We start from the raw sequence: 15969 nt of genomic DNA, 5'->3' as shown, positions 1-15969 counted from the left end.
TTCGGCCTTGTTTGAATCTGCTAACTAAGACATCCAGAGGCAGCTAGAGATTCACATTTCCATCACTAATTACATTCGCAGCTCCCTTCCAAATGTCACTCCCCCCGCCCCTACTTTTTGTAGCTTTTTGCCTGCAGAATCAAGAGATTTTGAGAATTTATAGCTGTTGAAGTTCCCTTGCAGTCACCCAAAGTCAGGTGGTCACTTTACAGATGAGAAAGCGGAAGTTCCAAAGGGGGCATCTTAGAGTAGCCTCAGAGGTCATTGGATCTCAACTCCTAATTTGACCCCTGTGATTTAAAAGAGTTTATAGAGGGCCCATGTAATCACCCTGACACTGGGGGATCTCTGATATCCGTGGCAAGCAAACTGGCCTGCTCCAGTCATTGGAAAGGTGACCTCAAATTGAGCCAAAATGTTCTCCCTTCAACTCCTCCCCAGCGTACTTGGTGCTGTCCATGCAAATTAATCTTTATTTCTGTGGTCCCCTGAAGATTCTGTTCTTCCCCTACCTGAAATTTAGTGGAGAGATTTTATTTTTACTCCTTGGTCTGTTCTGCGTGGCTAAAAGACTCTGTGGGCTGCTTTAACTTAGTATTTTTATGAAGCCTCTTTCCAAGCATATTGAGATTGCAGTCGGTGGGGTCATCTGGATTTCTAGCAGACAAAGTGCAGCAATTTCTAAAAATAAGAACCACTGGGAGTCGCCAGTTCAGTGGTGCACAAGTGAAAGGCGCTCTCAGCAGAGCCCTGCAGCTCTTCAGGAGGCTCTCTTCTCTGTTGGCGAGATTTCTGAGGCCCGGGTAGACCCTCGATTCACAGAACAGGACTTTAACCAGAGTACTATGTTTCCCAAAGTCCTGGGAGCAGGTGATGGTGTGTGTGTGTGTGTGTGTGTGTGTGCGCGCGTGCACATGTGAGTTCGTGAGAGTGGGTGTATTTGTTAGTGGGTGAATGTGTGAGGCTGAGAGTGAGTGTGTCTGTGTGTGTGTGTATGCGTGAGTGTATAGGCATTGATGGTGCAATGACAGATTAAAAATACTGTATCCGTCAGGGTCCCCGCAGGAAACAGATGGCACATTCTAACTGGGTAATCTGAGGAGAGTTTAATAAAGAGACTGTTTCAAAGGTGTGGGCAGGGTGGACGGAAACCACACAGGATAGTGCAGTACCAGGGCCAGAAACAGGACACCGGTTACCACCCAGGTCTGAAGAGGCGAGGAGAGGAAGCAGTGACAGGAACATGGAGACGGACAGAGCTGTGAGCAGAGGACAGCCTGACGTGTGGCTGTGACTCGGGAGAGCCTCACCGGAAGCCAGAGCTGAGGCAAAGCGGCCCACTGAGGCAGCCCAGGGCAGGGTGAGGTAGGGAGGAGCGTGGACCAGAGGGACAACTGCAGAGATGTCCAGGACAAGTCCTGACGACTTTCATCTGTGAAATCACAGCCCTTCCTTAACTTTCAGAGGTCTCTAACTGCTTTATGCCCCCGATGAGAAGTGGGGAAGATGCATCCAAGGAAGATGCACATATTCACAGACATGAGAAAATTCGCAGGCAAGTTATCTTCTTAAAGGATATTTTCTTTCTTTTTTCTTTCTTTCTTTCTTTTTTTTTTTTTTTTTTTTTTTTTGAGACAGAGTCTTTTTCTGTTGCCCAGGCTGGCGTGTGCAGTAGCTCAGTCTCTGCTCACTGCAACTTCCACCTCCCAGGTTGATGCAATTCCCCTGCGTCAGCCTCCCCAGTAGCTGGGATTACAGGCACCCGCCACCACGCCCAGCTATTTTTGTATTTTTAGTAGAGACAGGATTTCACCATGTTGGCCAGGCTGGTCTCCTGACCTCAAGTAATCCACCCACCTTGGCCTCCCAAAGTGCTGGGATTATAGGCGTGAGCTACCACGCCTAGCCAAGTTATTTCATTTCTACAAATAAGATATAAATACATTCTCGGAGAAATAAATCCGAGCAATTCTGTTGTATACAGAGTAATGACATGGGAAGTCCCCTTCATTCCCTAGGCCTGCACCCTTTGCAGGGAGTTAACATCTGGGACAGTTTAATGAGTTTCCTTCCAGTTCTTATTCTATGCATTGATATTTATACAGCATAAAATTCCAAGACTTTGAGGCCCTCTAAAAGCCTATCCCATAGCCAGGTGTGGAGGCTCCCGCCTGTAATCCCAGCACTTTGGGCGGCTGAGGCGGGAGGATCCCTTGAAGCCAGGAGTTCGAGACCAGCCTCGGCAGCAATAGCAAGACTCCTTCTCTATAAAAATAAGATTAAAAATTCTAAAAAATAAATAATCAATGAAAGCCTATCCCTGCACCTCAGATTAAGAGCCCTAGAGTTAAGTTTGCAAAGCCCTGTCACACCTATTTTTGACAGGATTCACAGCTTGCCATCTTTCCCCACCCCCCAAGGTAGGCTCAGAAAGATTTTGAAACTTGCCTGAGATTATACAGCCTAATTAAGAGGCACATCAGGACTCAGATCCAGGGATTTGATCTATATCCGTTGCTTCCAGCATACCTTGCGCCATCACATGGCTTGCAAAAAAGGAAAAAAAAAAAAATAGCCGTAAGAGATATACCCGGTGGCGATGGCTGGTGTGATTGATGGGAGAGAATCGAAACGGTGCATTTCAAAATGCCTGATTTCTTGTTTCTCCTCTGAGAGTTCCTAAGACAGCTTTGCTACTAAAAGGCAACGCAGTTTTGGATTTCCTCTCTTGGTGTCTGGGACAAAAAAACACTTGTTCAGCTGCTAGATGTTCCTGGTGCGGTAGGTGTTTTTAGTGATCGTTTCATGTTGGAAATGTACCCACAGCAGCTTTCATGAAGCTCGGAGATTTGGCGCCTGTCCTGCTTCCAGGCAAAAACGTGTGGATCAGCAAGATCTTAGGCCAATTGACAGAGACAGAATCGAAGTGCACCCTTGGCTTTGATCATTCTCTCTACAATCTGGATTTTTCTCTTTCCAAAAGCCATAGAATATGTGTTAAAAGCAGCCAGCACCATCATTTCCACAGAAACACTTGAAGGCCCTCTTCCATGGGAAGTGTACTTGCTTGAATTCTCCGTAATCCATTTGCTTCTTCATCTTTTTTAGGTTTCAGTGGAAGTGATGCAATTAGAGTGATCCTGGATTTAGACAGCCCTTTATCATGTTCATGCCTACCCTATTCTCACAGCAACCAGTATTATTCATAGAAAATACTAGCTAACACTCATTGAACACTTACCAGTGAGCCAGAGAATTAGCAGATGCTCTGTGTGGATTATCTTGTTGACCCTGAAGAGGGAACATTTTAAAGCCAGGAGTGGTGGCTCACACCTGTAATAATCCCAGCACTTTGGCAGGCCAAGGTGGGCGGATCACGAGTTCAGGAGTTTGAGACCACCCTGGCCAACATAGTGAAACTCCGTCTATACTTAAAAAAAAAAAAAAAAATTAGCCAGGCGTGGTGGCACGCACCTGTAATCCCAGCTACTCAGGAGGCTGAGGCAGGAGAATCTCTTGAACCCAGAGACAGAGGTTGCAGTGCGCTGAGATGTCACCACTGCGCTCCAGCCTGGGCGACAGAGTGAGACTCTGTCAAAAATGAAAAAGTCAAAAAAGAAGTAACAGCTCAAGAGAACATTTTAGAACTGGATACCTGAGCTCAGGGGTTTCATCTACCTGCCCAAGGCCACACAGCTCCTACTGCTGGTGCCAGAATTCAAACCCTAGCAGCCTGGCTCCAGAGCCTGTGCTTGCAACCACAAGTAGGACCAGTGTGGTAACTCCCATTCTACAGATGAGGAAACTGAGGCCCAAAAGATCCCCCTTGGGAGCAGACAGCGAGTAACCTGGCTCTCAGGTACATCTTCTGGCTCCAGGTCCATTGATCTTTCCCTACCTTATTAATTAAAGATAAATTAATAGTAATGCATTTTTAAAAGATCAACAAGAAGCATTTATTTTAATGTCTGCCTTTGAGGTTGATTTAGTGCCTGGAATATGAATAAATAAGGATGGCTTTGGGCCCTTCTCTAAGGAGAAGAGTTCCAGCGTGTTCTAAGGATGTTGCCCCACCCTGAAGCAAAGAGTCTGCCAGGAGATATTTTCCTATCAGTATGAAATCAACTGTAAAAGTGTATTTCAGCTGGCAAAATTACTTCCCACCAGGCAAAGCTTTGCTGAGAACACCACCACTTTCACTTAGAAACCCAAATTCCAGGCCCAAGTTTTCCCTTGCAAGTCAAACCCGGCTCCCGCAAGTTTGTTGCTGTTTTTCCTGCTGCTGTAACAGTTACGTGTCCCTGCTTTAAGAAGGAATTTCCACCACTCCATGAAAGGATGGATCATTTCTAAACAGATGTCTGAGAGCTTCCAAGGGATTTGTACATCGTGATAAAAAAACCCTTCTCCATTCAGCAAACGTTTATTGACTGCTGACTACTGCGAATGTCAGCTCAGCATGGGGAAGTACTTCTAACAGTGAGAGCTATCCAAAGCTAAATTTGGGCTGCTTCTACAGGTAGTAAGTTTCCTTGCACTGAATGTATTCAGGCATCGGCAGGGAAACCCTTTGTAGATAATGTAGGGAGAACTTTGAAGGTCTCTTTCAACTTCCAGATTATATCACATGCTGGGCTTTGTGGTGAACGCAGAGATGAACCAGACCAGTTCCTAGAATCAAGCAAGTTTTAATATAGTGATGATAAACTTGAATCCAAATAACAAAAATGCTTATACAAAAAAAAAAAAAAATATTTTGTGCTGGGGCAAGCTGAGGATAGTCAAGATGAAGCAGAGGTAAAGCAGAAGGAGCCCAGGCTGTGGGCTACAGTTCAGGCCTTGCTGTAAATCCTGGATGTGATGTAAAGCACATCTCATCGCCTCTGTGGGCCTCAGTTTCTGCTTCTGTAAAATGGGCTGGTTAAAGATGATGATCTTTTAGGCTCCTTCAAGCTCTAAAAGTCTGAATCAAACGTGTGTGGGTGTGTGAGGAAGGGCTGTGGAAATTTGGGCTGCTGAAGCATGCACTATTATTTATAGACCTATCACAATCGCATTGGAATGGAGCTCCAGCCCTGCCCTGCAGAAGCGCATCTGACAAATGATTTATTATGGTAATTGACGTTTGTACTTACTCATTCTTTATCTATTGCTGGTAATGCCACAAGGGAGCACACGCACACACACATGCACGCACAACATCCCAGCACTATTAGGCCTCAAAATCAAAATCATTCGATTGAGTCCTGCGTTAGAGGTGTCCTGTCTGGTCACAGCTAGGGGTGTCTCAGTGAAGGGCCCAGAGGGAAAGCACATTCAGCTGGGGTTTGTGAAGAAATTTACGCAACAGGGACCAGCATGGGAGTCGAGGCACTCAGGGAACCCGTCACCACTGTAGACCTGCCGCCCCCGCAGTGGGGAATGGGAGCCTGGTTTTGAGCTGGGGTACCTGACAGGAGCAGCGGTCAAAGTGACACAGCCACAGGCAAAATCAAGGCAGAGCAGGGAAGCGGCAAGCGGATACATACCCCATCCCCTTCTTCCCACCCTTGGGTCCCCTGCCAGTGCCGCCCATTGACCAAATTCCCCAGAAACCAGCGGGGAGGAAGCCAGGGAATGTGGGCTGCAGAGGTCCACCTGCAGGGCTCCCCAGACCAAAGACTGGCTCCCGGGGCAAGCGCAGAGTTTTCGGCCCACCAGGCAACCATTCCTGCTTCCCTTCAAGTGTCTGGGCTCCAGCGGCCCTTCCAGCCGCGCCTGTCAGAGGAGCCCCTGGCCCTGACAACTCCGGCCCTGCCTGTGCCTCTGGGGCTGCTTTTCCCTTTTCCAGCTCGGTGCTGGCAGCTGTTCGGGCTCTGTTCTTTCCTCTGATGCCTATGGCATCATCACAGTCACAGCCGTGCTGTGCTTTCTCCACAGCTGAGTGTTCTCACAGACACCAGCTTAACAAGCTCCCTGCCCACTGAGGCTGCAATGAACACCTTTTGGCTCCTCTCTTAGGGAGGCCGTAGGGGTAGGCGAGGGTTTTGGAGTCAAGCAGCCAGATTTCAGATCCTAGCTGTGCCCTTTGCGGGCAGAGTAGCCTATGGAGCATGTCTGTGCCTTTCCCCAGCCTGTAAAATCAGGAATGTTGCCTGATGACCAGTACACAATATTAATAGAAAGCTGTGTGCTAGGTACTGTGCTCAACCTTCACATTCCAGAGTCATTTTATTCTCTAGGCAACCCTACAGCTACTGCTCTCATCTCCATTTTACAGATGGAAAAACAGACTCAGAGAGGTAATTCACCCAAGGTCGTATAAACTAGGTGGCATAGCCAGGATTCAGGCCCAGGACCATCTCATTTCAAAGTCCCTAAGCCACCAGCTACCTCGTTCAGTTGCTGTGAGTCCTGAATGAAACAACAGGTATGGAAGCCTCTAGCCTAGTGCCTAGCAGGAGTGACTGTCCTGCATGTATTTTCCTACTCTTTCCCCCATTGCCCCTATCGAGAGGCTGGCTCCCACCAGTGGCACCCACTTTCCCACCTAGCTCGCTGCCGAACCTAACCGTCTTCTGCTGGGGAGAGAAATAGCCTGTTGTTACCACCTTATACTAGCTCCACCTGCAGAATTGGGAGCATTTGGAGAAACCAGCGACAGCAGGAGGGAGCCCTGAGGACAGCCTAGCTAAACTCAATCTTTGAGATGTCAAGAATCCCAGAAGTTCATTTATTCTTCTAGCAAGCATTTACTCAACCCCCTACTGTGGGCATGAGGCCTTTGGGCAAACAGAAACAGTGAGATATGAGGTCAGGCGCGGTGACGCATGCCTGTAATCCCAGCACTTTGGGAGGCCAAGGTGAGCGGATCATGAAGTCAGGAGATGGAGATCATCCTGGCCAACATGGTGAAACCCTGTCTCTGCTAAAAAATAAAATTAAAAAAGTACAAAAAATTAGCTGGGCATGGTGGTGCACACCTGCAATCTCAGTTACTCAGGAGGCTGAGGCAGGAGAAACACTTGAACCCGGCAGGTGGCGGTTGCAGTGAGCCGAGATCGTGCCACTGCACACTCCAGCCTGGCGATAGAGCGAGACTCTGTCTCAAAAAAAAAAAAAAAAAAAAGAAAGAAAGAAAGAAACAGTGAGATATGGCTAATAGTCCACAGTCCATAGTCCAAATTATCAGCTATAGTCTGGTGTGGCAGATACTGTAGTAGAGGCCTGAATCCTAATAGAGACAGAAAAGGCAGCCCCAGGGGATGTCCCAGTCTCAGCTCATGGCCCTGGTTTGTAGCATTTGCTGGATTTCTGTGAGGTAAATACTCCAGGATGGTCAATTTCAAGCTACCAGGGTGAAGTCACTAAACATGGAATTGGGAAGAGATGCACACAATTGGCTGCCAACTGGGGCGTGTGGACCCAGCCACTGCCACTTCCATCTGCCTCTACCCCCCAGCCCACTAACCCTCCTCCAGCTGCTTCAGAAACACCACGTTCTTTCCCATGAGAGGGCCTGCAGTTCCCTCAGCCAGGAAAGCGGCCCCTACCTCTGGCCTTCTTGCCCTTTTAACTCTCCATCCTTCAAGCCCCAGCTCGAGGGTCACTTTCTTTTTTTTTTTTTTTTAATTTTAGGTTCTGAGATACATGTGCAGGATGTGCAGGTTTGTTACATAGGTAAACGTGTGCCATGGTGGCTTGTTGCATCTGTCAACCTGTCACCTAGGTATTAAGTCCCGCGTGCATTAGCTATTTATCCTGATGCTCTCCCTCCCCTCACACGCCCAACAGGCCCCAGTGTGTGTTGTTCCCCTCCCTGTGTCCATGTGTTCTCATTGTTCAGCCCCCACTTATGAATGATAACATGCGGTATTTGGTTTTCTGTTCTTGTGTTAGTTTGCTGAGGATGATGGCATCCAGCTTCATCCATGTCCCTGCAAAGGTCATGATCTCATTCCTTTTCATGGCTGCATAGTATTCCATGGTGTATACATACCACGTTTTCTTTATCCAGTCTATCATTGATGGGCATTTGGGTTGATTCCATGTCTTTGCTATTGGGAACAGTTCTGCAATAAACATGCATACAGGTATCTTTATAATAGAAGGATTTCTATTCCTTTCATTATATACCCAGTGATGGGATTGCTGGATTAAATGGTATTTCTGGTTTCAGGGTCCTTTTCACATGAAGCCTTGCCTAACCCCCAGCCTAGATCAGACATCTAACCATGTTCATAGAATGGCACTCCTCTCCTTCCCAGCCCTTCCTTATATCTGATTTTAGCTACTTATGGGTTTGTGTGGTTAATTAGTATTTCTCTCCTTCTCATGACAGCAGAGCTTGGCAAGGTGACAGCAGAGCTTGGCAAGGTATCAGCAGTACCTGAAACAGTATCTGGCACAGAGTAGGTGTGCTCCAAATATTTGTTGAATGCTAAAAGAACGAGAGGCCATCTGAGCTGGACCCTAATGGATGAATTGGAGTCTGCACGGTGGAAAAGGGAGGCAAGAGGAACAGCATGGGGAAAAGCATAGACATCTGTGTCTGTGGGATGTGTTCAGGAAATGCAGGAAGGCAGGTAGTCTGGTGTGGCTGGAACTTGAGTGTGTGGCAGGAAGAAGAGCCTGCAGATAAGGCAGGTGGACTGGGCCAGGTCGGGAGGGCCAAGGTATCAAATGGTGCTGTCATTCTCACCAACCCCAATCCTAACCAAGAAAAAAAAAAGTGATCTGGTAAGAACCAGAGGACTTGGGGGAAATCAAGCCTTGGGCATGGTGTATGTAGCTGAGCCATTCCCCTTTTTGGATGAGGAGGCTGCAGGGTCCTTCTGTCCTGACACTGCACGGCCCCCCAGGCTTCCTGTTCTGCTCCCAGCCAGGGATTCTGGGCATGGAGACCCACCTAGCAAATGCAAAAAGATGCCCCAGCCGGAGAACAAAATTAGTTATGACCTCACAGAAATCAGGCAATGAAAGAACAGTGTAGAATGCTGGCTAAGAGTGTGGGTCCGACAACTGGACTGCCTGAGTTCGAATCCCAGCTTCACTCACTGTTGGTTTTGTGACCTTAGACAAGTTGCTTCACCTCTCTGATCTGATTCCTCAGCTGTGATATGGGAGTAGCAACAGTACTTAAATGCAATGGGGTGGTTATGAGCATCAAATGAGCTAATAAGCATAAAGCACGTAGCACAGTGTCTGGTCACAGAGGAGCACTCAGTAGATGCTGGCTGTCATTATTACTAATATCATTATCTACAGGAGCCAGGAGAGTGTAATGATCAAAGTCAATGTAGATATTGTTTCATTTTATCTTAATGCTAGGATAAGAAAGGGATGCGTTTTAAGCACTGGCTATATATGGACACTCTCTCAACTCATCCTCCTCAGAGCTCTTTTTCCTCCCATTTTTCAGTTGAAGTAAAAAACTCAGAGAAGTCGATTGACTTTCCCAAGATCAAGAAGCTAATTCACAACAGCCATAGCACCGCACCCAGATCCCCTAGGGCCTCCTTAGAGGGTTTACTCCTGGGATGTAGCATCAAGGGACTGTGCCCTCTGTCTAATCCCGAGTAACTCCCCAACTTCAGCTCTTTCTTTGTCCCTTGGCAAATTACATCTCTTGCCCATGAAATTCTGGGAGTTTGTAATAGTCAGGGTTAGTATTGCTAGTTGTTATAACAAACAAACCCCTCATTTCAGTGACTTAATGTGAAGGTCGATTTCTTGCCTATGGCACAGTGCACTGTGGGCCAGTGGGGGTAGGGAGCTCCGTGCAGTCATTCAGGGCTCTAGGTTCCTACCATCTTGACTCAGCCTCTCTAGAGTCTCAGAGTCCTCTCCTGACTCCTGAGCAACTGGCCGTCCGGTGAGGAAAGGGAAGACGTAGAAGGTACACTGCTCTAAACCACCTCAGTCCAGAGGGAACAGACCTCACTGCCATTCACATTTCACTGGCAAAAACTAGTCATGGGGCCGCAGCTAAATGCAGGGGACCGGGAAATGTGGTCTAATCATCTGCAAAGAGAGGAGATAACCAGATCCTGGTGACCAATGAGCCGTCTCTGCCCCAGGGGTGGGCAGATTCTGTGATCCCCATCAGCCACAGAAGAGTGTGGAAGCTGGGACTCCTGGGTTACCCCTCCTGTCTGCAGCCTGGGCCCACACTCCCTGAGCTCTGTTCGTCCTCCCTCCACCCGGGAAGAGAACCAGTCCCTGCCAACCCTCCTCAGAGGGTGGGTGGTTGGTGAGATAATGATCTTACCATGCTTATTGCCTCTTGGAAGGCAGGTGCTGGAGAAAAACCAAGTCCGCTTTGATTTTTCTCCCTGTTCCCTTCACATTCCTTCCCAGGATAAATTTAGCCAGCCCTCACTTTGAACGGCAGTGCCCAGGATACGACTTTTTGTTCTCCAAGTTGATGTCACTGTCAGAGCCGTTTTCATGGTTGCAGCTTTTGGCCAGCAGTGAAGATTTCAGGATCGCAGGCCCAGCCTCTGCCCTAGCCAAACATCTGTGACCTACCCTCTCGCCCCTGCCCACTTCCCATGGGCATGAGAAGCCAAATCTCTGAGACAAGGGCCTTGAATTCTCCAGTGATGTGAGACAGAACACAGTATTTAGAAGGCTTTGAGATCTCGCACAAGAGCTGTGTTATCCTTAACAGCCTCCAAGAGCTCAGAGGCAGGACGGCTCAAGGGACATGAGCATGAACTTTGGAGGCATCAGTATGGATTAGAATCCCAGCTCTGGCAAGTTACCTTCTCACCTGTTTCCTCATCTGTACGATGGGTCAACAACAGTGTAGTCTTCATGAGATTAGTGGAGATGCTTATATTAAGGAACCACCTATATTGCTGGTGCTCTATAAACAGTGGGCGTGGAGACAGTGATGGTCTGTACTTACCTTCAGAACAGTCTGAAAGCCACAGTAAGGACTTCCTGGAGCCTTCTGCCCATTCCAGATAATTCTTTTGCAAACTTCTTTAAAATATCCTGAGAGTCCTCCTTGAAGAATTTATGTTCTTAGACCCTGTCGTCTTTGTGGAAATGACGTCCTCTCTTGTGTCCATCCTATTATTCTCCTTTTGCTGCACCTTGAATTCGTTCTGTTTTGCCTTGGTTGTGAGGCTATCTTCCTCCACCACCTAGACTTGAACTTAGCATCATTTTAAAGCTGGTTTAGCCCCTCCCCTCTTTCCCTGACCTCCAAGCCCTCTTCCAGCTAAGTGGTTGCACTTCTTTCTGCTGCCTTCTCAGGGTCACTCTCATTCTTTCTTGGGATCCTCTTGCCTCCCCTGCCTCTCCCTCAGCTGCAGAGCCCAAAAGGAAACACCTTCCCAGGTCAGGCTCCCCTGGAAACCATTTTTTCACTGAGTCGTTCTCAGCCTTACTGGAGCAACAGGTGCATCACTCAGGCACACCAGCTCTGCTCATGCCCACGCACAGGCAGAGAGAAAATGTGTCACCCATTCTCCTGTGCTCCCTCCTGACCCAGATAAAGCTCTCTAGGACTGAACTTGCTCCTCTGTAAAGTGGGAGTGGTCAGGGTAGGTGTCCTGAGGGGAAACAGTGGGTGGCCTCACAGGGGTGATTGAATAAAGAGACTGTACACAAAGGTGCATTCGAGGTAAAGGGAGGGGAACTAACCAAGCCAGTGAAGGGCCTCTGTGCTGGCAATGAGGCCAAGCTGCTACCACCTAGGCTGGCGGGAGCGAGGAGAGGAGCAATTCCCAGAACCTGAAAAAATGCCCAGGCTGCCCAGCCACCTCAGTGCCCTGGTCTTTCTTTTTCCCTGCCCTCTGATCTCCTTGTCAGTGCCTTCCATTGGCCGAACCCACCTGGAAATGGAGGCCAAAGCAGTCTTTGCAGACCAGGCTCTCAGGGCCCGGAACTGGGCACAGAAGGGACAGAGAATGGGTGTGGAGGAGCAGACAGAGTCTCCAACACAAGAATCTCAATGATGTCCGCGTTTACCCTGTCTCACCAACAGACCTTCTAGCGGGGCATGAGCACACCTGTGCTTATAGACATGGAAACAGACACCCTGAAGGCTAAGGAACCCCAGAGGCACATTAACAAGTGGTGGAGCCAGGATTTAGATTCATTTCTGCCTGATTCCAGAGCGCCCCACTGCCAGATGGCAGCCAGAGCAGATAGTGGCAGACGTTTTCCTTCCCCATCACAAGTTATCTTCCTCCCATGCCTGTAATCTCGCCATGATTGATTCACTTGGGTTGAGCATTTCCTTCTCTGTTGTACAGGTTCAAATGCAAATATCCCTGTCAGGAGCATCACGTCAATCACTGAACACTTTCAGGGAATCAGTTTCTCAGACCCCTGGTGGGAGAGGCCTGGGAATCTGTCGGGACTGGAGACACTGAGAGGGAACAGTGTCGACCCCACAAGGCTAAGGAGCTTCTGGGCCCTTTCGTTCCCTCGATTTCACTTAATCCTCACCACTTTCCAAGGTTACTGGCATCAGAAACCCATTTTACAGCTGTGGGACAGTAGCCCAAAGAGATGACACTTTCCTAATGTTAGAGTTTGGCCCATGATGGGCAGAGCCACACAGCAGAAAGTGCACTGGCTTTAGAAGCCAAAGACTGATGCGATTTGAATCCCAAATCCAGCACTTCACTAACTGCGAAACCACAGGCAAATCTCCTCCCTACCATAGGCATCTGCAAAATGGGGGTCTGAACACTCACCTCTGTGTGGTGAACACTAACCCCTGTTTGTGGTGAGAATGAAATGGGATCATTTTCCGAAGTCCCCAGCACAGTTCATGGCACCCAGAAGCCAAGGCAGAGAAGGTGCAGGGGTCAAAGTCTTGGACTTGGGCAAATCTAGTGCTGAGCTCACCAGCTGGTGAACTCAGCAGCAGCTCTGGGTGACCCCAGACAAGTCACCTCACCCCCTCAGAGCCTCGTTTGAAAAACAGAGCCATCACATGCCTATCTATAATCATCCGCTTTCCGTTGCTTCTAACAAAATACCTGAATCTGGATAATTTATAAAGAAAAGGAATTTATTTCTTCATGTATAGAGGCTGAGAAGTCCAAGGCTGTGGAGCCAGCTGCATCTGGTGAGTCTTCCTACTGGTGGGGACTGCAGTCTCCGGCGCAGGGTGTCACATGGAGCAGAGCTGAGTGTACTAATGTGATAGCTCAGATCTCTTTTCCTCCTCTTACACACCCACCAGTTCCCCTCCCGTGATAGCGCATTAATCCATTAATCCATGAATGGATTAATCCATCCATGAGGGCAGAGCCCGGAGGGTCCAATCACCTCTTAAAGGCCCCACCTGTCAATACTGCCACGTTGGGGATTAAGTTTCAACGTGAGTTTTGGATGAGGACGTTCAAACCATAGCACTGTCCCAAAGGTTTGTTGCAAGGGTGAAATGAGACAAGGAGTCTGAAAGCGCCTTTTAAAACTGCTCTATAAATGTTAACAATAACAATGGCCAACATCAGCGAGTGTTTCCTGAGTGCTTACTGTGTTCCAGGCGCTGTCTACACCCCTGACGTGTGTGCTTTCACTCAGTTCTCATGGCAGCCTTATGAAGCAGGACTTTTGTATATTATTCCCACCTGCAAATGAGGAAATTGAGTCTCAGAGATGTTAAGTAACTGGCCCAACGTTGCACAGTCAGTAAGCGGCAGAGCCAGGCTTTGAGCCCAAATAAGCAGAGTGAGCTGGGCTCTGGGAGACCCAGACAAATGGAACTGAAGAAGCTTGGAGTCTAGCAGTGGCTCAAACTTTCTAACACATCAGAATCACTGATGGAAATTATTTAAAAGGCAAGTTCTGGCCAGGCATGGTGGCTCAGCCTGTAATCCCAGCACAGGCCAAGGCAGGTGGATCATTTGAGGTCAGGAGTTCAAGACCAGACTGGCCAACACGGTGAAACCCCATCTCTACTAAAAATACAATAGTTAGCCAGGGATGGTGGCGCATGCCTGTAATCCCAGCTACTAGGGAAGCTGAGGCAGGAGAATTGCTTAAACCCAGAAGGCAGAGGTTTCAGAGAGCCGAGATCGCACCACCGCACTGCAGCCTGGGCAACAGAGTGAGACTCTGTCTCAAAAATATAAAAATAAATGAAAGGCAAGTTCTTGGGCTGCACCCACAGAGATGCTGATTCTGTGGGTTCAGGGTGGAGCTCAGGAATCTGCTTTTATAAGAAGCCCCCAAGATGATGCTTGTGCGAGGGGTCAGCTAACCACACAGGGAGGGGCGTGGCAAGTATCTCAGAAACCGTCGGTAAGGGTTGCTCAGTGAGCGAAGACACAGGGCTCTGGAGAGCCCGGAAGGTTCAGGCAGGAGAGAAAGGAGCCCACAGAGGGACCCATCTCTGCCTCTGACCTCCAGGTTTGCCAAGTACTACAAAATGGAGAACGGCAGTGAGTACCGCACCCTCCTGAAGGCTTTCGGCATCCGCTTCGACGTGCTGGTGTACGGGAATGTGAGTCCACGGGCCAGGCAGATGGGGTGGACAGGGGAGGCAGCCCGGACCACCTCTCGGGTTCTGAAGAAGCTCCTCTGGGGGCAGGGATCTGCTGCTGGCCAGCTTTGACACCCTCAGCGGGTCACTCTCCCATCGATTCACCTGTGCCGTGAAGGGGAGGGACCTACTGATCCATGAAGAACCCTTCTGGCTCCACGTGCAGCCTCAGGCCTCACCCCCCTCCCGTGGGCCCTCTGCCCACTCGCCTTGGTCTTTGTGCACACAGGCTGGCAAGTTCAACATCATCCCCACCATCATCAGCTCTGTGGCGGCCTTTACTTCTGTGGGAGTGGTGAGTTCAGCCCCTCCAGGCTCTGACGGGCCAGCCAGAGTGGGGCCCAGACTGGCACCAGCAGGCAGGGGAGTGACGGGGGCAGCTCTGCCTCTGCCTGGAATGTAAAGTCCCCACCCCCCGCACTTGCCAGGTGCTTCAGTCTCCTTGGCCACCACCCTGCTGCGTCGGCACTGGCTGGAACATCTCCAGTCATGGAGAGCTCATTACCTCCGGAAGCAGCCTTCCCGTTTTCAGGAGGCTCCACCTGTTACAGAGTTCCTGTTTCTCACCGTGTAGCTGGGGGAGGAGGCTCTGGGTTTCTGCAGACCTGGGATGCCTTAATGAGGAACAGAGCCCACGTGGCAGGGTGGGCACAAAGCCTGCCTTCAGGGACTTCCACCCTTCCACCCCACACAGTCCTGTCTCTGTGCAGCTGTGGTCTGGGTCACCCCTAGGAGCTGGGAAGGCATCCCTGAAACATCCTGCAAAGTCCCTGGGCATTTTTCTAAGAGGGAACATCAGTCAGGCCTCCCTGGAGGACTGGTCCCCACCCTGGCCTGCAGTCTGCTAATGTGCTAGCTCGGATCTCTCTGCCTCTTCTTATGAAGCCACCAGCTCCCCTCCCATGAGAGCCCGTTAATCCATGAATCCATGAATCCATGAACGGATTAATCCATCCATGAGGGCAGAGCCCGCAGGGTCTGATCGCCTCTTAAAGGCCCCACCTGTCAATACGGCCACATTGGGGATTAAGTTTCAGCATGAGTTTGGATGAGGACATTCAAACCATAGCACTATCCCAAAAGTGTGCTGCAAGGGTGAAATGTCCTGCCCACTGTTTAGGCAGCTTGGGGGTGCTGCCCGAGCCCAGCACTTCCTGCCACCCTGATCCCACCCACCCCAGGGCACCCCTCGGAGCCCACCCTGCCTCTCCTCCTCCAGGGAACTGTTCTCTGTGACATCATCCTACTCAACTTCCTCAAGGGGGCCGATCAATACAAGGCCAAGAAGTTTGAGGAGGTGAGTTGGGGGAGGGACACCCTTGGATGAAAGGGAGAGTGGGCAGGGACTCTCAGTGGCTCCCCTTCTGAGGCCTTCTGAAGGGGAGTTCACCAGCCCTCAATGAATATTTGGGGTCCAGACAAGGGAAGACTTGGCCAAGACTGGGCTCTGCAGAGAATCTTGGGGGTTCTATGGG

The 15969-nt window shown here is 49.5% G+C and overlaps 1 protein-coding gene across 1 annotated transcript in view; it reads left to right on the top strand.

The window, feature by feature from the left end:
- Positions 1–15969, top strand: part of P2RX3 (purinergic receptor P2X 3) — a 34362-nt gene that overhangs the window by 15626 nt on the left and 2767 nt on the right. The window contains exons 9-11 of the mRNA XM_025357428.1: positions 14362–14455; positions 14724–14789; positions 15714–15791. Coding sequence (XP_025213213.1) covers positions 14362–14455; positions 14724–14789; positions 15714–15791 — 238 coding nt within the window. The remainder of the gene's footprint in view (positions 1–14361; positions 14456–14723; positions 14790–15713; positions 15792–15969) is intronic.

Source organism: Theropithecus gelada, chromosome 14, assembly GCF_003255815.1.
Source record: "Theropithecus gelada isolate Dixy chromosome 14, Tgel_1.0, whole genome shotgun sequence".
NCBI classification, from domain to species: Eukaryota; Metazoa; Chordata; class Mammalia; order Primates; family Cercopithecidae; genus Theropithecus; species Theropithecus gelada.
The sequence above is the reverse complement of the archived record's forward strand: the minus strand, read 5'-3'. Positions and strand labels throughout refer to the sequence as shown.